Source organism: Ambystoma mexicanum, chromosome 5p (assembly GCF_040938575.1).
Source record: "Ambystoma mexicanum isolate Mex_15411 chromosome 5p, UKY_AmexF1_1, whole genome shotgun sequence".
NCBI classification, from domain to species: domain Eukaryota; kingdom Metazoa; phylum Chordata; class Amphibia; order Caudata; family Ambystomatidae; genus Ambystoma; species Ambystoma mexicanum.
In genome coordinates, this window is record NC_090930.1 from 890,872,792 (window position 1) to 890,895,534 (window position 22,743).

The 22,743-nt window shown below is 42.3% G+C and overlaps 1 protein-coding gene across 1 annotated transcript in view; it reads left to right on the forward strand.

The window, feature by feature from the left end:
- Positions 1-22,743, forward strand: part of PKD1L1 (polycystin 1 like 1, transient receptor potential channel interacting) — a 2,330,280-nt gene that overhangs the window by 1,534,923 nt on the left and 772,614 nt on the right. The window contains exons 35-38 of the mRNA XM_069613333.1: positions 12,290-12,409; positions 14,636-14,708; positions 14,998-15,101; positions 16,974-17,145. Coding sequence (XP_069469434.1) covers positions 12,290-12,409; positions 14,636-14,708; positions 14,998-15,101; positions 16,974-17,145 — 469 coding nt within the window. The remainder of the gene's footprint in view (positions 1-12,289; positions 12,410-14,635; positions 14,709-14,997; positions 15,102-16,973; positions 17,146-22,743) is intronic.

The following is a 22,743-nucleotide window of genomic DNA, read 5'->3' on the forward strand; positions in this document are numbered from 1 at the left end:
GGCATGCTTGCAACGTATGTATAGGTTATGCGGAAGACAGTAAGCAGTCGTGTGGTTTGTCAATGGTCAATCGGACATCTTGCACTTAAAAGGGGGAGCGTTGTTATGTATTGCCTATGCACATTAAGCGGCATTAATTTGTCTAAATTAAATCATAAGGGTTGCACATGTTCTCTGATTAAAATATTTGTACCTGTACTCTATACTCATGCATGTGCGCATGCATGGAGCTGTACGTGGAAATTCGCAATACTTGCACAGTAGCTTGTGAAGTAGGTGCTTTGCAATGATATGCGACTTCCATTAAGAATCATCGACAGTAATTTTGAAGTGCGCGATGTTAATGACGGAGTTAGAATTAGCGATGTTCAATGTGATTGGTGGGTGGTTGTGTGACTGCTTAGTTGTGTCCAATGAGGGACTCGGTTTGCTACCGCTGTGGAAAGGGTGCAAGGACTGGGTAAGAGTTATGTGCTGCACGTAGGCAACGCTTGTCCGCAGGTAGGGCATGTCACATACAGGTTTCTACAGCAAATATTGCATGGAAAGGGCACTGTAGGCCAATGTAGGCATCAGCCAGTCAGATGTTCACATTACTCTTTTGTGTCGAAAGACGGTGCGTACACTGAATATGGCAGAGGTGGAGAGGGTCAGGGTTTTGGTGATTGGCAACATTTCTGTGCATGGCTTACAACACTATGCCGAGAGTAGGCATGTGGCACACCATTTTGATGTGAGAGGAGTGGAGGTGGTGTGGAGCACTGACACTGATGCCAATGCTGCGGTAATTCTGCAAGTTTGCAGAGATATGCGTACAATGACCACTCCACATGTGGTAATTTTGCACTGCGGTGCTTGCCATTTGGGATACGTGAGTTCACATACTTTGTTGGCAGATTTGGCACAGATGGTTGAAGCACTCATGACCATCTTCCCAACAACGAAAGTATCTTTTTCTGCTTTACTCCCTAGAGTAAAATGGGACATCATGACCATCTTCCCAACAACGAAAGTATCTTTTTCTGCTTTACTCCCTAGAGTAAAATGGGACAACAATTCTGTTTTCTGTCCAGATCAAAGTATTGGGAGGTGTATCATCAATCGCGGCATGCGTGTATTCATGTTACGAGCTGGTATGTTTTTCTGCAGCCACGATAACATTGCTCCAAGCAATGCAGATTATTTTGAAGCAGATGGTGTTGCCCTATCTTCTTTGGGAAATGCGATATTCTTTTGGAACGTAAGGCTTGGTTTAGAGAAGGTTCTGTAATGGTTGTTGGAGTAAAGCAAGGACAAAAAAAACAAAAAAATAAATAAAATACAGATGTATGTACGGTATCTGGCCAAAAATTTTAAAAACAGTGAGAGCATGAAACAAAATGGGAAAAGCTTATGGCTAACCTGAAATAAATGGATTTTCATAGTTTCTCTAATTTATTGTAGTTGCAGCAATTTTTCCTGCCCTTTTATCTGGCCAAGTTGATCTTTCCGAACATTCTTTCTCTTGTGAGAATCCCTAATAAATGTTGCTAAATGATTTAGGAGACCAAAGGAATGTTTTGCATCCAATACTTCACAGCAAGTCAGAGAGACACAGATTAAGATTTTGACTGTAACACCAAACGTAGACCGCTTCATGCACTACTTTGGCAATCTTTGTTAGTAAATCCACATATGCACTTCACATATTTGCTGCACCATCAAAAGAGACTCCTGCAATGTTTTGTTAACTTTGTAAACTGTCCATAAGCAGTAAATTGAATAGTCTTCCTGATTCATTTTTTACAAGGAGAATGGAGATGAGCCATTCCATAATGGATTAATCTTTAACATATCTAATGACAACTGTAGCTTGGTCTACAACTCCTACATCAGGTGCAGAATCAACTTCGATACTGCATCTTTTTTCTCCTATTCCAAACACTACTGATGTTTTCATGGACTGAACTATTGCCATAAAACTTTCTTTGCAGTTTTATATGACAAAAATGTGACTGAGGATCGACACCCAGCCCCAGTTACCTGCCCATCAATTAATCATCTTTCGTTAGAACGTTTTTTTTAATACTTACTTGAATATGCTTTGATGATGGTTTTTAAGCGGTACATCATAATGTGAAAGAAGTAAGACAATTTTGAGAAAATGGCCATGGTTAATTTCACTATGATTCATTCGCTCCATGGGCACGAAATGACAACCCTTGTTTCCCAAGCAGTTTCACAATGTCGAATATGCATTCCATAACTTCAGTGTTTTGAAGTACCTCCTTCTTTTTTAATTGAAGCATGAGCCTAGTTTATTAATTCAGCGATACTTCTGTTTTTCGTTATAGTGAAATTGGAGTTAACTGCATCACAGTGACTCTTTTAAGTCGCATGCTTATTAGCTGCTTGATAACAATGACTAAAATTAGAACACCCACTGGTAAAAGATGAAGAAGAGTCTGAAAAGGCAATACATGTACTACAATAAAATGGTTCTATCTTATTATTCTTTAATTAACAAGTGAGCCGGGAACACTTAATTAAGTCTCCACTTGGCTTTCTTCGATAGCAAAATTCAGATTCTTTAAAAGGAAGATTTTCACAGTCAGTGCAGCAGGTTGAAAGGGATGCAGATCGATAAATGAAATCTTTTCTGCAAGGGAACATGCCAATAGAAGCCTAAAGGGTTTCTCTGTTGGCTTGGTGAGAACATATGATGTGTCAGGCACCTCTTCTGATGTAAAAAAACTCTACATCAAGAAGACTGGTCATTTTCTGGGGCATTAGCATGTATCGCTGTGGAGAGTTCATTTGAAAGCTTGTTCTCTTAAATCCCCCTCACCTGATGCTTTTGCTATGCCTAAAAGCTCACTTGGCCCAGCAGAATCATCAACAGAATGGCATTCCTGGTGGACTAAAGCTGCATCACACCCTAAAACAAAACATTTTGTCATGGAAATAACCCTTCAGGCTTCATCCAGTAGTTAAATCTCCATGCAAACCACAACATGCATGATAGGAAAATGAACAAACACTTTCAATCCAGAAATCCCTGCAGTTTAACTCCAGCTCTCATCTCTTAGGAGGGAGCATTCCAGAAAGTTTGAGTCATGACATCTGCACCGACAATGGACTTGTAGGCCTATTCAACATGAACTGGACAGGGGAAGAAGGCCTCCTCTTAGAGAATACAACGTGTTCGATTTTCAAAGGGTGTCATTTTGGTCATGAGCTTGTGTCCTATACACATGGAGGTCTGGTAGATGGGGCAGATTGTTCCAGTAGAGTGAAAAGTGTATACTTGTATTGCAAGGGAAACATTATGTGTCCACAACTTATGGACACTCCTGTCGCATGCACACCTATCTATACTGAAGAAGACTTCAGTCAATATTTAAGTTTAGCTTATATAACTTACTAAACAATAGTAGTTTCAAAGAAAGCACTTTTAAATGTAGCTTTATATATATAGTGATTGTTTTACTAATAATCACATGTGTAACTTGAACAGCTCAGTAATACATCATGTTATTAGTTCCTTCACCATATTGGGTGCAGTTTAACTTGCAGTTCAATATACAGTTGTAAGAATAACAAAAATTATTCTAAAACAAGAGCCCTACCCGTTTCGAGAATTCTATCACTTGTTCAGGAGCAAAAGAACAATTGATCTTCAATTTTCAACTTAATTTCTAAAAATAAATTCAAATCATATACATCAGTAACTCTAGCCTCATAAGTGAAGACATTTCAAACATGTAAAAATTTGTATTTCTCCATAGTTCACCTAATGTGTCTAAAAAGTCTGGTAGATTGATATGCTTCCTTTCAGTTTCCAAATTGTGAACAAATACTAGAAGGTCCATCACCTGTAGAGAATATATTAGTAGCGAATTAGGAATCCTATATATTCATTTCAATTGAATGTTTCTCTGACTACAACAGAGGTGTTAGGGTTACCTTAGGGCATGGTGTCGCAGCATACGGTAGCGTGCTTTCTATTCGGAAGAGATTTAGTGACTATCCTCTTCTGTGAGGGAACAGCTGTCAGGCTGTTGATTTGTTTGCATACAATTCTCCCTGTAAAGGGGATTCATTTTAGTGGGAGGATCTCAACATTGTAGCGCCATTTTTGTGCACAGGTTCAAATAAACAGATCCATCGGACGCTCTTTCCAAGTTGAAGTGGTTATGCACTGGAATGTCCTACAAGAAGAACAGTGCAGGATCCATGATTTACTAGTATTTTGGAAGTGCAGGAAAACCGCTTTTTTTCCCCTAGTAATCTGACTTTTCTTATGCCCCATATTCAGCCAGTAGTACAGATGAGAGCCCTTTGATACCCTTTTTGGATTGTTTAGCACTCTACAAATTAATAAATAAAATCAAAAATTGCCTCCACAAACTAATATATATTTAATTAGATGGGGATGGTGGGTACCCCAGTGCAACTGCCCACTTAAAGGCAGCCATCTCAATAGAACACCTTCTAAGTGACAATCAATTTGTTTAGTTACGGGCCAGCTTAATAAACTCAACATATTGATGCCCACATTGTGGCGGGTCAGAAGAACATGGACCAGTGATGATATTTCCAAAAAGTATTTAGTAAACGAGAATAAGCCCTATCGCTATGTGGGTGTTCCCTACCCATGCAAATATCTACGGTGTTCCTCAGTCGTCAGGAAATGTCCAAATGAATAAGTCAGCCGTCCAAAACGAATTCTTACTGACCATACCATTATTCTATCAAACTAAGGTCAGGCAAATGCCTCCCTTGTCCGGATGGTTGCTTCTTGCACTTGTATCTTTTATTTCAGACTTATAGTTAATATGCAATTTTTAGCTATTCTCTGGTCACTTCTGTATCAGTTTGTGTAACTCTCTTACAATGCTTTTGGCTTTTCTCTCCTCTTTAGGGTTTGCTTTCCACATTTCCCTTCTTGGCCTTTATCATATCCAGATTAATGGGCCCTTGGTAATCTTGTAAAGTACATTTTGCTATGTGCCATTGGCTTTCTGGGTAATTACAATTCAGCCTTTTCTGGAGTGGCATGTCTTGTGTATCTCTTATCCTATGGGCTCCTCTTGCCTTCGTTTCATAATATTCTCTCTGATATATTCCACACCGTGCTTCCTGAACAACAGGGTATTTTGCCCTCTTCCCAGGGTAGTGTTACCCATGTTTATCTGCTCTCCCCCTCAGGATTATATGTGATTCTCTAACATTGTTACAGTTCAAGTTCATCAACTTTGTTTCCAAGGTTTCGTCATTTGTACCGGGACAAGTTTTTCTGCTTGCATAACGAGTCCCTGATGTCCTCCCAGTCCTCTTTTTCTTCCTGTTACCTCTAATCTTCCAAGGGAACGTCTCTGGGGCCTGTGGTTGCTTTGGACCTTCTCTTTTGTTCCTTTTATCTGTCGGCTGGCTTTCGTCAGCGTCCTCTTTGGGAAGCTGACACTCGCTTGGCATCTCGGTACCTCTGCGGGTATCCGGACCATTTGTTGATTCCTCAGTGGGGTGCTGCCTGTGTCATTTAATGGGCAGCCTGCCCATCACAGAGTTCTCGTGGTCCTGCCACCACCAAGGTGCTCACCTTTCCTCTGGTTCTCACTGCCTGCACCCGCTGTGTCTCCAGCATTTCCTTCTCACGTTCAGAGCAGTTCTCAATGTTGCAGGCTCTGCAGCTCTCTTCAGCTCTGCTTACTTCAAGTGTTACACTTCCAGAGGGCCTCCCTTTCCTGCATACACATTGCTCTTGCTTGGTTTGGTTCGGCGTGTACTCCTTCTTCAACATCCTCATTGCAGTTCATTGGAGGTTTTTCTTTAAAGAGAAAGATTCTCTTATTGTTTATGATGGTATAAGTTAGCTTTCTCATTGGCCAATTTTCGTGATTTTATACATATTGGAAAGACCCATCTATGCCATCATGGGGAATGACTGAGGGAGTTCTCCCTGTGAGGTACCACTTGGCCAGACCCCTAGGGAGGATCTTGTGAAGCGGGATCACCTCCCAAGCCTCAAAGGGGGAGGCTGCTCCATGGGGAGAAAGGTGTATTCTCTCGATTCGTCACAACATTAAAATATATACAAGCATCCCATTGTTTAATTTCTAAATAAACACACTCCCATAAATTAATTGGCGGAGAAGGTTGTTAGGCAGAATCATATGCAGTACCCTTTGGGACCACCACACGCAATAAGACTACAAGTGACAGTACAAATTCACCTTTGGTACAAGCCTGTACTACACAATAAAGTGGTAGCGATGGCTGAGCAGCCAGACTTATCTCAAGAGTAAAGTGAGCAGTATCAATAGTTACACAAAGGACAGCAATTACTATGGTTCAAACAAACACTGACTCAAAGTTTCTGAGTAAAAGAATATACATTTATTTACACATCAGTTATAAAACATTTCACTATTATTAAGCAGTTGAAAAATCACAATCTTAATACACTACACCACACCCAATAGATTCTGGACAAGTTAAGCTCAAAATGAAGTGTGAGCAAAATGGCACTCCAGTAATTTAAAAAGGAGGGAATGACAAAGTTAGTCAAAAGTTGAGCAGCACCAACAGGTAAGTAAGCAGGGCAATCAAGAAAAAGTAACTACAGTGAGGAAATCAAATCAAGAGGCCTGGGCCAAAGTCAATGGACCAAAGTCTTTGCAGAGGATCGCACAGTTCAGAGTAGTTCGCAGTTAAGCCTTTGCCAAGAGTTCAGAACGAAGTTGGTCAGACGAAAAAAGTTACTTTAAAGAATAGAGAAGGACACACCCTCAGATTGGCAAAAGAGTTCAAGCACTTTTACCGTGGTTGGACTGAATGAACGACTGGATTTGAACAGTACCTTAAATGGAGAAGAAGGCTGTAGCTGAGGCAGACGTTTCCTGCCAGATCCTGCATGCTCACGGTTCCTGAAGCGACTGTCGGACTGACACGAAGTAGGAAGACTGGAGGATCCTGCACTGCCCAGGGAAGAAACCAGCAGCAGAGCACAGCAACGAATAAAAGGTGTGCTCCTTAAAACCCAAGCAGGGTCCGATCCTCCTGGCTATCTGGTTGACTGTAGCTGTGCACAGCAAATTCGACCAGGGGAGGTGGAGGCCTGGCTTGCAGTTTGGTGAACGGCTTCTTCCCACTAGCTCAGGGGGAGAAGATTCCTTGCAGATCTTCCCTGTCGTCGAAGTTTGGAGATTCGGACCCGCAGCAGGGCTTCACCGGGAGGTTCAGTCATGATAGAGGTCCACTTCTGTCAGCTTCTCTTCGGTTCTCTCGATCCAGTGGCGACTCTGCCTTCTCAGTCCCAGAGACCTGCTTTTTATGCAGTTTTCCCCCATTCATACAGCCTGGCTGTCAATCACACAGCAGGGTGGCTGTCCCGGCGTGACAGTCACCACAGCCAATCACACAGAGTGCAACATGGGTCTCCAAGGAGACCTTGTGCAGGGAGTCTCAAACACCTCCTTCACATCCTGTCCCCCTCAGACATTCAGGCGCCTAAGGAGGTCTTCTGTGCAGAATCCCGCCAAAGGACGGCAAACAAGTAACCTGGTTTGGCGTGCAGAGTAAAACACGAGAAATACTTTTACAAAAAGAAATGGCGAATAAACCCAGCCGGAACCATATAAAAGTAAATGTGGTCCAGCGGGTTTAAGTTCGAGGCTACTAAGATAGCCTAAAACAATACCAAGGCTATTTAAAATAACCGCGTTAGGGAAAATAGGGTAGATACCACTGCCACCAGCCAAATCTTAAAGAAAAGGGAACAAAATAATGTTCGATGAGAGTCAAAAAGGGATAACTATTAACCCTTTCCAGAACTCGATGTAAGATAGTTTTTACTGGGTATGTGGATTTAAAAAGACTAAAAGTCAATGGCACCTTTATATGTTCTGGGAGACAGTAGTCAGTCCCAGAAAATTGAGCCTAAAGTGGGAAGTCTGAAAAAGACTGCACTGAAGGTGCTGTGTAACACACAGTAAAAAGATAGTAGGTTAGGCTCCACAGTCTATGAACACAAAAATGTTAAACACACACAGCAAAACACATGTAAGAGTGGGAAAAAAGGCTCACACTCTTACCAGGTGGAAAAAATAAATCCTAGAAACCCAGCAAAGCTGCTGAGGAACTCAGTAGGTAAGGGAAATTAGCCATTCTGGAGAATTCTCCCTAACAAAGGTCATGGGCAAACTGGCATTAATTAGACCCAGCCTAGCTGTTCGCTCCTCACACCTTGACCAGTCCTCAAGAGGAATTCAACCATAGCCGATAAGATAGCTCTGTGGGTTGAGCGCTCACTGCTGCAATCTGTGTGTGATCAGCAGGTCAAAGGTATTGAAGCCTGGCAAGGCCAACTCAGCCTTTCATCCTTCTGAGGTCGATAAATGAAAACCAACTTCAGTTGGGTGATATTCTATGCAAATATGTTCTCTGTAAAGCAATTTAGTGAAGGCACTATATAAATAACACATTATTGTCTAAAGGGCCTAATCTGATGTAGGGCATGCAAAGCCACACCATGTATCAGGCACCTAACACATGTCCTCTAACATGACTAATACTGCTCCTCAAACACTTCTGAAGGACACTCTGTAAATGGTCTGAGTGTAGTGATTCAATGTCAATACGTCTTTTTCGGTCAAGAGCACCTGTGTGGCACTCAAAAAACTGGAAACTGGAACGCCGCTAGGCCCACACCCATGACAAAATAAGTCACCAAGGCAATGTGGATTTGCCTGTGAAAACCAACATTATAGAGTGGCAATAATGTATTCAACTAGAAATGATTTATGGTTTGGGACACACCACAGTATACACAATATGCCTCATTATAAGTTGGCTGGTCCGGGAACTACGGTACCGGTAAGCATGCCAGTACTGTAGTTCCCTGACCGGCAAACTACGAGTTGTGCTCGCGGGTGCCTTTCTGCCCGCCAGGTCGGACCTGGCGGGCAGAAAGGCACTCGCGAGCAAAGCATGTCGGATGCACCGGCACGTTATCAATGGTGCTGGTGCATCCGACCTCCCCTTTCCCATTCAGGCCTATGGGGCCGAATGGGAATATGGAGCATCTTTTTTCCGGCGTCCGCGAATGGGCAATTACCGGGTCCGGCAGGGCCGTTATGACCCGGTAATTGGCCATTTGCGGGTGCCGGAAAAAATTGCAAGTTTGGCGGCAGCCTGGTGGTACTACCAGCAAGGCTACCCCCAAACTTGTAATGAGGGCCAATGTCCTAGTCTATCATCTTTTAATCATTCCAACAGTAAACCTCCTGCTGTCAGATGCCCTAGTTCGCCAAGGGCTATACCCTGAAGGTACTCTCCCTGTTGAATGGCTGGATATTCTTGCTATTATGTTAGCCACAAGCCATACAAATATAGTGTATGAAACAGGTTAAATTTTGTCGCTGCGGTGTGGGGGCTTATGAACTAGGGAGAGGTAGTTCCAGGAGTTTTCATTTTCTCCCCTTAACAGAACCTTTGATCATCACAACTCATGCAGTACCCCGCTGACAAACCGTCCTCTGACTCTGATCTCCCTTCATGTCCCAACTGTTCAATCTTGAAAAGGCATCACTGTAATTGGTTCATCTACTTGTCACTCAAGGTAGGTCCTCCCTCGTTACACAACAATTGTACAATTCTGTCTACTGTGTAAGGAGTGGATTGGAAGGGGCCACTGCTGTTTTGGCAGCTAGCGAATAGAATGCAGTGATGTCGCTGCTCAAATCAGGCAGAAAAATAACATAACTCTCTGGTTTCCAGCAGCAGCTCACAGGGGATGTTGGAAATAAAAACATCAAAAACTCACACAAGATGATGCTAACACCATCACTTGCAATGGGTTAATTACCAATCTTGATTTGATATTGACCAAATTACCCTGGTGGGCAAGAAATTGGCTATAAATATGTTAGGAAATAGCTGGCCTGGGGCCTAACTTTGGGCAAACTGTTAATTGCCAAATGAGATGGGGTGTTGTATTAATTGGTCAGATTTGGGCAGGGAAGGAGCAGGTGTGTGGGATGGCAGTCGATACTTAAGGAGCACAAAGCTCTGCCATGTGTGGCGGTACAGCAAGGACGTGGGACAGTGTGTAAATTAAGGTATGAGAGCAGTAGGTGCAGAAGACCGCACCCGGTTATGCATTTGGTGGCATGCATTGGCATGTTGGGTAGAAACCAGGTTGGGTGTCAGTGTGGGTTTACATTTAGACGTGAGTGCAGGAGGTGCGTGGAACAGCACCCGGTTATGTGAGGATGCAGAGTGAACGGTTGGAGCATCACTTGAGAGGGTGTGGGGATAGGTCAACCGCCAGCAGCGGTAGGGATTAAGCAAATGTTTGGATTATGAGCTGCAGAAGGTTAGAATGGGTAGTTGGAGCAACATCTGTCCTGGCTTGGGATGGGCAGGAGTCAACAACCAGAGGAAGCATTGGGCTGTAATAGGTATTTGCAGGTATCAAGTAGGGGCATGGATAAGGGAGAGCGGTCCCGCTTTTCAACATGGTGCATCAGGGGCACTTTCCACCTGTGACCGGCACACCATAGGATATTGAACGGTGCATGATGCAATTTTGGGGGCAGAGGTATTTATGGATCAAGAGCTGCCATTTGGGGCTCTCTTATTAGGGTCTATGTGGAACACTGTGCGATTGGGAAAGGTTGTTTGTCCTATATGGGTGTGGAGCAGGAGTTTACTTATTTGGATGACTTTAGTTTGGGACAGAGTATATACAGACTGAGCATCCAATTTGGTGCTGGAGGGTATAGCATTGAGGAGGTTGTTGAGAGGAGGAGGCCGCCCTACACTTGAAGAGAATTAGGGATCTGCCACTTTAAAGAGGGGGCTATGGAGTGGGAGCTGGCGGCTACATGTTCTAGTTGGCATCATCTGCCTCTGGAGTGGGAATGGGGTAGTTGAGGTGGCTGCAGGGCAGTTATTTGGTCATATAGCTCTATTGGCAAGGTGGCTGCACCACCGTAATTTGGCAGGCAAGCGGATTCCGTAGGGTCGGATTTTCTGCTTGAAATATCCCAGCTGATGCTTTGGGCTAGGTTCAGTGTCATAGGGGAAGAGGGTTGCGGCAGTGAGTGCTGTAAAGAAGGCAGGGTATCAAACAGTAAGGCAGACGCAAGTGATCACAGTTCAAGGTGTTTATTGAACTTCAAATGGGTTTGAAAAACGCCTAATCTAATCCTAAATCTAATGATGGGAGCAAGCTACGACCATCAAATACTAACACAGTCCGAGTCGAGTCTGTCAATATGTGTATACTTGACCAAAACCCTAGACTTATGTTTCTGGCCAGAGTTCTTAAGGACACAAGGCTTGTCTTTGAGTCAGCAGTGGTCAAGCTTGTGGGGCTTCCACAGTGGCCTGGTGAGCCAACGCATGTTGAAACCACAATGACTTGTAAGAAAATCACTTTTCCATAAAAACAGGTGTGAAAATGTAAGAAATATAAAAGGCAATATGAAAGACTATTACTTCCACACAATATCTGCGCCACAAGTGTAATCAAAAACTCCCTTTTATATAATTGTTTGAATCTTATTTCTTAACTCCTTCTTAAAAGCCCTTTTGATGACATGTGTTCGGCTCGCCAGGTGCCTTTTTCAAATCGGGGCATATAATCTTTCAAAGTCAAACATAACATATATCTCTCTTTTTCTTTCTTTAATAACGTCTTTGACCGCAAAAGATCACCTAATGATCCGACACGTTGAGATGATATGAGAGTTTGGAGGTGGGATTAAAACCTGTGATCTTTTGCGGTCAAAGACATTATTAAAGAAAGAGAGTTATAGGTTATGTTTGACTTTGAAAGATTATATGCCCTGATTTGAAAAAAACACATGAAGTGCCGAATCATGCGTCATCAAAAGGGCTCTCCTATGAGAGTTAAGAAATAATATTAAAACAATTATGTAAACGTGAGTATTTGATCACACTTGTGGCACATTTGTTGTGTGGAAGTAATAGTTTTTCATGCAGCAACGGAGGTTGGGAATTGGTTCCTCCGATTTCTTTCACACACACGCGACACTTGATACACCAGAGGGTGAGACTTGGTTGCAGGGTGCAAGAAGTTGATATCTTGAAACCCATATATAAAAGGCAACATGTTTGTTCCAAAACCAAATGCTATAATGTCTTTTCTTTTTTATAACAAACCACCTCTTGCTATTTCTGTAAACAATTATAATCCAGTATCCTAAGTGCCATCATCATCATTGTTTGTTTATTTTTCTTTTCTTTTAACAAGTCTCATCTTTCTTCCTAATGTTGACAGTATACAGCTGAGTTTGGCCTAATTGACTTCTCTGCAGCGTCTGTGTTGACTGGTGTGATCACAACTCTGGCATTCCTTCCAGTCGCTGTACTTCTTTCTCTGCTCTTCAGGCTAACAAAGGTAAAACTGCAGGAATTGATTTTTATGTACTCTGAGAAATGTAGGGGTGTTCTCCCTATGAAACTCTGGGGGGTCCAACACACAGGTGGCCAGGCGCGGACCATAGCTGTTGGATTCCAACCCTAGGGGGAGGACAAGCGAGGGAGGATCACCTGGGTGGAGGACCTCTGGGGACATTGGGGAGAACACCATTAGGCAAGACATGCTGTTCCTGCTCCCCACTTCCAATGCCCTCCCCCGATATCCCCTTAGCTTTCGTAGGAGTTTGTCATTCTACCTCAACCTCATTCCGGACATGTCCTTCTCGATGCAGAACCGTTACCACACATATCCATACCAAGTCCCCCTCTCACTATTCCCAATTCCCCGCTCCAAGTCAGAACCCTAAGAAACATCATCCAAAAGGTTTATTCTATTTGGAACCCTTTCAAGCCCATTTTACACCCTATTACACAAACAACTACAACTCCCATAATCCTCACCCTTCCTACGCTGCTGACATCACTGAGACCAGGACGAACAAACCGGGAGCAATGAGGATTAGCCATGGGAATCCGCGGGCCATTTACTCCTATGGATGACTGCCATTTTGTCACACTAACAAGGCCAGGCAGAGTCAGGCAGGCCCAACCCTAACCACACACCTGCAGCCTGTTAACATCACACAGGTGCTTAAAAGGGGCCTGCAAGGAGAGAGAAATCAGTTGCTCTTGGGATGCCTGGAGGGAGGCTGCATGGCTGAGTCCGGCAGAGGATCCCTACCTCAGACTCAAGCACTCAGGGAGCAGGAGCAAGGCCAAACGCACCAAAATGCAGCTATTATGGGATGGCTGTTTAAACCGAGGACAAAGGCAGCGGGAACCAGTGAGGATGACAAGGAGAGAGTTACTCTTGACCTTTTCAAGAAAGGATTGCGACTTTCAAGAAGCCTCAAGGAAAAGAAAACATAAGACCTGGAATTACAGCTGACCAACGGTGTAGAGTGTGTCAAAGGTGCACAGGGCCCTCATGCATTGATAGCCAAGGTGGGGAGAAGGGATTGTCACTGTGGTACTGTCCTTGACTCCAAACAGCAAAGCAACACCAATGAGTTCAGCACAGCCCGGGAATCGTGAGAAATTGATAGCAGACCGGACTGTATTATGCTCAAGGTTGCAAGCAGCAACATTGTATGAACAAAAAACTTGTGTGCAATTGAACTTTCTAAAACCAAAAAAGGTACCAGATACAGTGTGGTCTGGCGCCATGTGGGTGCTCACTCTAAGGTCTTTGTTTAGTACCCCAAGAGCATGTAAAAGATTATTGAACGGTGAAAACGAAGTGGTCCTGCAGCGGATTAAGTTGAATTCCATGCACATTCTAAAGTCTTCGATTGCCTACAAACTGAAATTGGTCTGAGCCCGGAAGAGGGGGGCTCATTGTTTAAAGGGGGATCTGAGCCCAGAAGGGAGGATCCGGGGTGAACAGTAAACCCGCAAAGATGTTGTTAGGGCAGATGTGAACCTGACTGAGGGATGCCTACCAACTGAAATTGGTCTGAGCCCGGAAGATGGGATCCGGGGTGAACAGTAAAACTCACCCACAAAGATATTGTTGTGGCAGATGTGAATGGGACTGAGGGATGCCTGCGAATTAAAGTTGGTTCAAACCCGACTGCAGGAGGCTAATTGTGAAAGAGGGATCTGAGCATAGCCGATGGAGCTCTAGGGCAAAGTGTAAATTGCCAGACTTGAATATTTGGAAAGGAACTTGGGCACAGAAGCCCTGGTGTTGGTAAAAGGAATTGTGACCTAGTGCAGAAGAAACCCAAGAGTGTGCTGTGCACGAGTGACCCGTCTTGTCCTGTGCTAAAAAGTGGGGAAGGGAGGCCAACGGCCTAAACATCCTGATTTATCATTTTGTGAACACGTCTTTCTTTTTGTGAACATTGTCCCACACTATTTTTTAGCATAGCCATAGGGATTGGGAATAGTTTTTTTTAAAAAATTTTTTTTTAGTATAGTCCCGTTTTATAGTCCCGTTTTATTTCTCTAGACTCCACTAGCACTGTATTATTATTTGATGGTCGTAGCTTGCTCCCATCTTAGATTTAGGTTTAGATGGACGTTTTTCACACCCCTGATGAAGTTCAATAAACAAACTGTGATCACTTGTGTCTGTCTTACTTTCATACCATGCCTTCCTTACAGTACATACATGTATTTCATGTATTTTTTGCTCTACCAGACAGAATGGCGTAAGGATTTTGGTGAAGACCAATCTAAGGCTACAAGAGGATCTACGATGTACTCCCGAGAAGGTATCACTCGTGTTCTGCAAATTTGTATTCTTGCACAACTAGTGTTCACTACTGCTTGGTCCTAGAACACACTCCAAAAATTTCAACATATGTTAAATTCCGAGAATGTGTGCGGTTGGGTTACAATGCTAGTGCTCCATTCACAGCTAGACTGAATAAATGAACTGTTTCTTGAGCGAATGATTGAGACGTGAAACATCGCCCAGATTAATATGTTTCTTGTAGACCTGATTGCTTCAGTCAGCAAATCATGTAACATATTCTGATCTGTTCCTACCATGATTCGTAGACCCCCAAAGCTCTCTCTGGGAGGAGGACACCATAAACGAATCGTATTTAACGTGGCAGAATTTCCAGCAGTGGGCACAAGACGCCTGGAAAAAGAAATATGAGGTATGGCAATCTTCCAAATTCTGAGTATTATGTCTTGGTCATTTCATCTGTCAGTAGTTCTGTACTAACGAAAAGCATCAGACTTTGAGCTTTTTTACGAACAGGTTTGACTCGTCAGCAAATGTCCTTTAACACTGCATCGCTAAATCCCATTTTGATTGTTTGAACAAAGGAGATACACTCCCATTGAATTAGGAGTGCCTAAATTATGCTTTTAAATAGGCAAACTAATGACAAACACATTCTGATATAGAAATAACACAAAATCTAAGTTCAATTTAATTGTGTAGCCCATTTTCAAGGTTTTCCTGAGAGAGGTTTTTTGCCAATATCAGCTGAAGGCTATACTGAAATCAGTTGCTCTTGGACAGCACCCACCCAACACGGACATCATTTTTAAAGATAATGTGACAGTACCAGTTTCTTTCTGCCAAACCAATTGTTCTTTTACTGCAGTGCAATCCAGTGTGTTACTAGGTAATGTCAAGACTAGGCTCTACCAAATTTGCATACATTCCACAGTACTAAGAGGCCATAACAATGTTTGATAACATAATAAAACATCTTGTAAACAGACTATTCGTTCTTCCTTTATTCATGGTCCCCTTCACTTTCAATGTTTTGAGAGTGCCAAAGGGTCATGCAGGTGCTACACATAGCCATCATTACAGTATATTCCTCCATCCCCCATTTCTCTGCATGCTTTCATGTGCCTCCCATTCCTCAATGCCCTTTCCCCTCAGCGTGTTGAACTGGCCGGCCTCAGGGTAATTCGATAGATAAGCTCACAAAGGATGTGAGGAATTTCTACTGGTGAAGAGAAATTGGCAGCTTTCACCTTATATTTTACTTTCGTCGTTAAAGGGGAATGTGGAATGATTTCTTGCAACAATTTCAGCCGTGCAAAACACTCATATTTTTCATATCTGGTACCTAAAATGGTAATTTTGCATCAAATATATCCACAAACTGCACATATTTAGCACAAGAAGCCCATATTTTGGGCTCGGCAGAATTGGGCAAAAGTAGCACATTTATAGAGAATTTACATGAAAAATCAACCTGATGAATTTGCAGAATTACAGTCAGACGTTGGACTCGAATCTCGGGGGCATGGTCGTTTGGTAAATCTTTAAGAGCAGCACTGCAAGGTGAAAACGGGAGCAGCACGCAATTCTGAAACTGTTACTCTACCCCTTTTATAAGCACATTTTATTGGCTTTCAGTACATTGTACTAAATACGATTGGAAGATTCTATGACTTCACTAAGGAGGATTTCAATCCTCCCAATCACGCAATGGTCTTCTTTATGAAGATGGGCAACCCTAGCCTCCTGAGGTCATTTCCCCAGCCTCGGAGAGATAACTAGCACAGATGTGCAGCCTTAATACAATTGAGACAACTATTTTTTATCATCATCCGTTTGAATCTGCTTCAGTTTGAGAAACATGGCTATACTTTTTGTAGTGTAGCGCCATGATACCCTTGGGTGTACGTGCGCTTGACAAATATCAATAACGTAACATTTGTAAACTAACTGGATAAGAAAGCAGAATTCAAAATATGTGTAAAAAATACTGCATTATTTGCCAAGTGCATTTCTCCATCCTGACTTCAAGCATATCATTATAAATTGAGTCTTTTTTCTAAGGTCTAGACTTTGTAAAACAGTTGTTCTCTGCTTGTTTGCATGTTTTTACCATTCTGCGAATATGCTGGTGTTAATCATGGTGATAATGGACATGCCCTCTAGTTCATGGTGTTTGAAAATAGCAGATAGCTACATGTATAACATGCATCGGTCTCTGTTCAAACCAATGTAGACTACTGGAAGAAACTGAAATTACATGGTATATTACTGTACCTTTCAGAGGGATTCCTTCACTCCAATAGTTCGTTCCAGGCACCAAAGTGAGCGAAGCAGGATGGGGAGCCATTACTCTTCTGACAGAACCTCAAGTGGATTTGAGGACGGCAGCTCCCGCGATAACAACCCTGTGAAGAAAGACATAAGTGATGATGTCCACTCCGACTACTCCTCAGGTTAGATGTGTTCAAACTTGTCAGTTAACAAAGTTTAGAAACAATGTTTCATTTACTTGTAGTGACGACTAGTGTCAATGCCAGAACACACCACTCACACTTTTGCTCCATTTGTGTATAGATTAACACAGATAGCTGTAATATATATTATTCCTCGCTACACTAAATGATATGCCAGTGATTAATTCTATGCTGTAAGGTGTATTCCCTCAATGCTATTTTTTCCCCATACATAGTTGGGACTGATATAAAGCTTCCAAATGTCATGTGCCCATGGTAGAAGGCTTGTGCAAAGATGCAACAAATTTGCTCTTTAAATTAAAGCCATATACGTTTTTAAAATAACTGTGTCCTGCTGTGTGTGGCACTATGGATCACCCTCTTCTTATTTCCTCTTTCCACTCCAGGTATTTCTGGGTCTGTTCTTGAATGGTTTCATTCATATCTTTCACAACAAACCTACTCTGTCACCTGTACTGGACACTCTTCTTCACTCCCTCTTCTTTACTGTGACCCCCAAGTCTTGGTACGTGGTCCTCTTCTTTTTTCTCGCTATACTGCTCCTCTTTCTGCCCTTATCTCCTCTTTCTATCTTTCTTTTCGACTTTATGCTGATGACACCAAGATCTTTCTCTCTTTCTCTTCTTTCGATTCTGTGTTGCACTCTACTATTTCAAACTGCCTATTAGCTGTTCAGAACTGGATGTGCCACTTTCTCCATCTTAATCCTTCAAAAATGGAGGTTCTATTTTTCCCCTCTTCTGCAAATTCTCCTTGTTTACCTCCTTCTTCTCTTTTCCTCCATCCTCTCTCCCATTCTCACCTTCAGCGTGCAATCTTTGACCCTTCTCTTTCTTATCTCTTCAATTGCTCGCTCGTTGCTATGCCTTGATTAACATTTGCAACGCTCAACCTGATCTTTCTTTTCATGCTAACAAACTTCTCCTTTTTTCTCTTGTTTTTTCCCGCATTGATTATTGCTCATCATTATTGCTTGGTCTTCCTGCTTGTCATATTTTCCACTTCGTTCTATCTGTAATTCTTCTGTTTGTCTTCTTTTTTCTTGACCCCTAGATCTTCTATTACATCTTCTGTGCTCTCAATTTCACTACCCGCCTTCGAATCTCATCTCTTGTATCACTTTCTTTAAAATGCACCCGTTGTTTGTCCCCGCCCTATCTTTCCTCTCTACTTCCTATGTCCCTTCATGTTCTTTACAATCTCAGAATCTATTTCTTCTCACTGTTCCTAAGCCTCCCTGTGCTTCATCTTGTTTCTGTTCTTTTTTCTGTTGGATCCTAAACATTGGAATGCCCTTCCTCTTCATCTCTTTGCATTTTTCAAACAAATTTTAAACTCTATCTTCTTTTGTCACTTGCTTCCTAGAAATAAAATGTGTTCCTTCTCTTTTTCTTTGCTAATGTGACCTGGATCCATTTGTATCATTTGATTGTACTGTTTTTGAATTATTTTTGCTGTTCAGCACCTTTGGCTAAAAGGCGCTCTATACATTTAATACAATACAAATACAATGGGCCTCATTAAAAGTTTGCCGGTCTGGAAACAACGGTACCGGTAAGCTTGCTGGTACTGTTGTTTCCGGACTGGCAAACTACGAGTTCTGCGAGCGGGTGCCTTTCAGCCCACCCGGTCTGACCTTCCGGGCGGAACGGCACCCGCTCGCAAAACTTGACCGATGCACCGGCACCATTCATGAATGGTGCCGGTCCATCTGTCCTCCCCATTCCCATTGAATCCAATGGGACTCAAATGGGAATGGGGAGTAATAATTACCGGCACCCGGCAATGGGGATGTACCGGGTATGCCGGGGCCGTAATGCCCGATAAATCAGTGAACTGGAGAACTTCCAGCCCTTTAAGACGGGTCAGCAATACATTTGAGAGGAATGGGGATGCAGAGGTTACTCAAACATCAATAAACATAATGACTCAGGAAGTTGGCAAAAAGATATGTTTTAATATCAATTATCTAAAACGGAGTACAACGGACGTCATCGGACTTATCATAGCAAGGTCTCTCAACGCATTTCATAAAAATCACACCTTTATACTAAAATCTCATCATAGGTGATGTCATCCTATGTGGCAAACTACAAAAACCTACTAAAGAGAGTGATTGGGTTTAAGGGAACATCTAAGTATCCATACTTGTCTAATGGACGTGAGACAGGCGATAGGTTTCTTAACATCAGGTGGTGCAACTAAGCCCTTCCCTCAAAACAGGTCACTATGAACGTGACTAAATACACAGCGTCCTATTGGCTACAAAATTATAGGACTCCTAATCATGCGATCCTCCATCATTGGTTGGCTTCTAACCTCCGTCAGCATCCTTCAGCCCATGCTAGCCGCACGCATGCCAAGCGTCAAGATGCTGGTGAGTTAGTTTTCTGCTTCCCACCAATTAGAACATCATCATCACTTCAGTGGTCGGTTGTCAATTGAGGCCTTTGAACTTGTCCTTGGGAGTGTTCTTCTGCTCTGGAAGATACAGGGGAGTAGAGGCGCTCTCTCTGCTCTCGTGCGTAGGTGTGACCATCCTGCTCGTCGAACTCCTTCTCCCCACTTGACTAAAGACCATGAAATTGATCTTTCAGTGTATTAAAAAGACTATTTGCCAATGAGCCTGTGTCTTTGTTGTTCTCTCCAAGCTTCTGAACACTAGGTCCATTCCTTCACAAGATTGTAACTCATTTCTGTTCTTCTCAGCCGAATACGACCTTTGCCTCTTAGCTCATTCAACCTCGCTTTTCTGAAATTCGCTTGTAATCCATTTACTTTCTAACTGCGCCATGCTGAAAAAAGTGGCCTTTCTTCTTTAGCTCAGCTCTGCTTATAGTTCATAATGGGACCATTCATTCTTTACTCATTCCGATGTATTCATACATTGGTGCTTGCCGCAATCCATTTACTATAAAGCCAGCCACATGAAAACATTGTCTGATTGCGTTACTTTGCGTTTGTACACATGTGAACTGGCTTAATATCTTCATCGTTTCTGTAGCATAAGCCTCTTCACCCTTTAGCCCAAGATGTTGCTTATCTTTGATACTTTCTTGATGCCCTATAGAATATCCGCATTCCCTTGTACCTGCATCTGTTCTGTTTACATCAGCTCGACTCTCCTATGACGTCACCAATCTGCTTAGTCAGTCAGGCATCCTGCTTCTTCTGGGATTTTGTTTAAACAGCCATCATACTGTCTTGAATGCAGTTATGGCTTTCTCAGCTGGAACCTTGCCTCCAGGATTTCCTTTGGCATCTGTTGTTTCAATTGTTCTGCATATGTCACATACTCTGGTTTCCAACATATAGACATTCTGGGTAAAGTGGTTGAGGTGGGGGTACTAAGCTCCTTCTCTAGATACCCATGGCTGGGTGCTGTTAAATTAATGACTCTAGTGGCAGACGTGCCTGTATTTACCTGGCATGGCTACCACCAACCCCATAATGACCCCCAATATCCTGGGTATTTCTTACTTCGCCAAATGCTACAAGTCATTCCATCGCAAACACGTCACCCCAGGTTGCAATACCATTTGTTTCCCATCTCCCATCAACCGTCACATAGCTTCATATTGAAATGAATTTATTAATATACATACAGCCATAAGGCTTTGTATATACATCACATTTATACAATACATAAAAACATTTCCTGTTTCACAGAATTAAAACCAAGAGGTAATAGCCCAAAATGAAATAAAATCATTAATTCAAAGTAGCTCAAATATCTCAGCACACTACGCAGTGATTACATTTAAGTAGTAGGTACTGTCTTATAGTCCTGTAGTCCGGAAAGGCAGTAATGTATTTTGGATTGCTACTATGAAGACCTAATAAACCGGCCACTATCAATCTTAGTAGCTAGTAGCTTAGTCGGACCATGTGGTTATCATGACTAAAATTGATTCTTTTGCTTTAGCCAACATTTAATTTGGTGAATTTTAGTTGATAAAATAGGTAAGTCACATCCCCTATTCCACTGATTGAACAAAGTTAACATTTTGCCTAGAGTTCCAATCCGCTTATAATTCTCAAGGCACAGAAATGCCTTGACACAATCCACCATTGCTGTGCCATTACTCAAAGCTAGCAAATTTACAGAGCACATGAACGTTCTTGATATGAAGACGGATGCAATCCTGGTCAGATTAAATTCCAAGTAGATATATTCTACAGATAAAGATTGTGGCATATGGAACAGTTTGCGTAACAATCTAGCTTCAAATGTAATGAGGTCAGGTATGAACGCATGGCCCCTGATCTCAATACCATAGGTTAACACAGGTACAATTTTCATAGGATATAAAAGCACAATTGTTTTAGCAGAATATCCACCATTCATCCCAATGAAAGAGCTAATGACACCAACCAGAGTTTCCAATTGAGTGTGTCATCTACATACAAGCCTATGTTTTTTGACACACACATTTTCTTCCATCTAGGAACCAGCTGGTTTCACCTTTGGTTTCAGTTTACCAGCAAACACCATAACCATACTTTTCGCAATATTTACCTGTAAACCATTTTTCTTTGTGAAGTCTCCTAGCCCATTAATCAGGGATTGGAGTCCCTTGGGCATATAATCTAAAAGCAGCATGTCATTGGGGTAAGCTAGCCAGCTAAAACAATGAGAACCTACTTAAAATTGGACATATGTCACTAGTGTTAAATGACAGTTGTAGATCAGCCAATTATAAGTTAAATAAGGTTGCTTCAATGATGCAGCCTTGCTTCACACCTCTGCCAGTGGGGGTGGAAGCAGACAGTTGGCCTACACCGTTTAGACGCACCTTAACACTAGTTTCAGAATGGAGCAGCATGATCATCCTAAACAGCCCAGTGGGGATATTCCAAGTCACTAGTTTCTGCCATAGATTATTTAGTAAAACAGTGTCAACGGCGTCACTAAAGTCTATATAGACACTGTATACTACGCTTTGTCTACAAATCCTTGCATATTCCACAGAGGAGACCAATGTAAGAATGTTATGTGATGGCGCAGATTTAGCTGTAAAGCCAGTTTTTTTATGTATTTAGGATGGCATTTCTATTTATCCATAGATTGAGTTCAATCAGAAGGACCTGTGCAAAGATTTTTGCTGGAATATCCAGCATTGCGAGCATGTGGTAGTTTCTCAGATCATTGCGTAGGCCCTTCCTATATATCGGTAGGATATGATCAGTGAAAACTAAATGTAAAGCACAAGCCCACATAGCAACGGACATTTTCAACAGACCATTGCTTGTACCGTCTGTCCTGATGCAAAAGATCTATTTAGCTGCTCAATTATAGTAGCTTTACAATTTCAGATCATATCTGGTATCGGTATTACAACATCTGCGTCATCACAAGATCCCAAAGTAGCCTTTATATGTGAAACCCACATCTCCTCTGGAACGCAATTTATAGGAATGTCACTTTTATACACAGCTTTTATTTCAACATATTGCTGTGCTGTTATTAGTTGTGGCCAAATAAGCAATACGTAACCATTGTTAATTTTCACATCTGACCTTATGATCTTTGAGCCAGCGATAATAGTTTGTTTTGGCGTCTTTGATTTTTATATT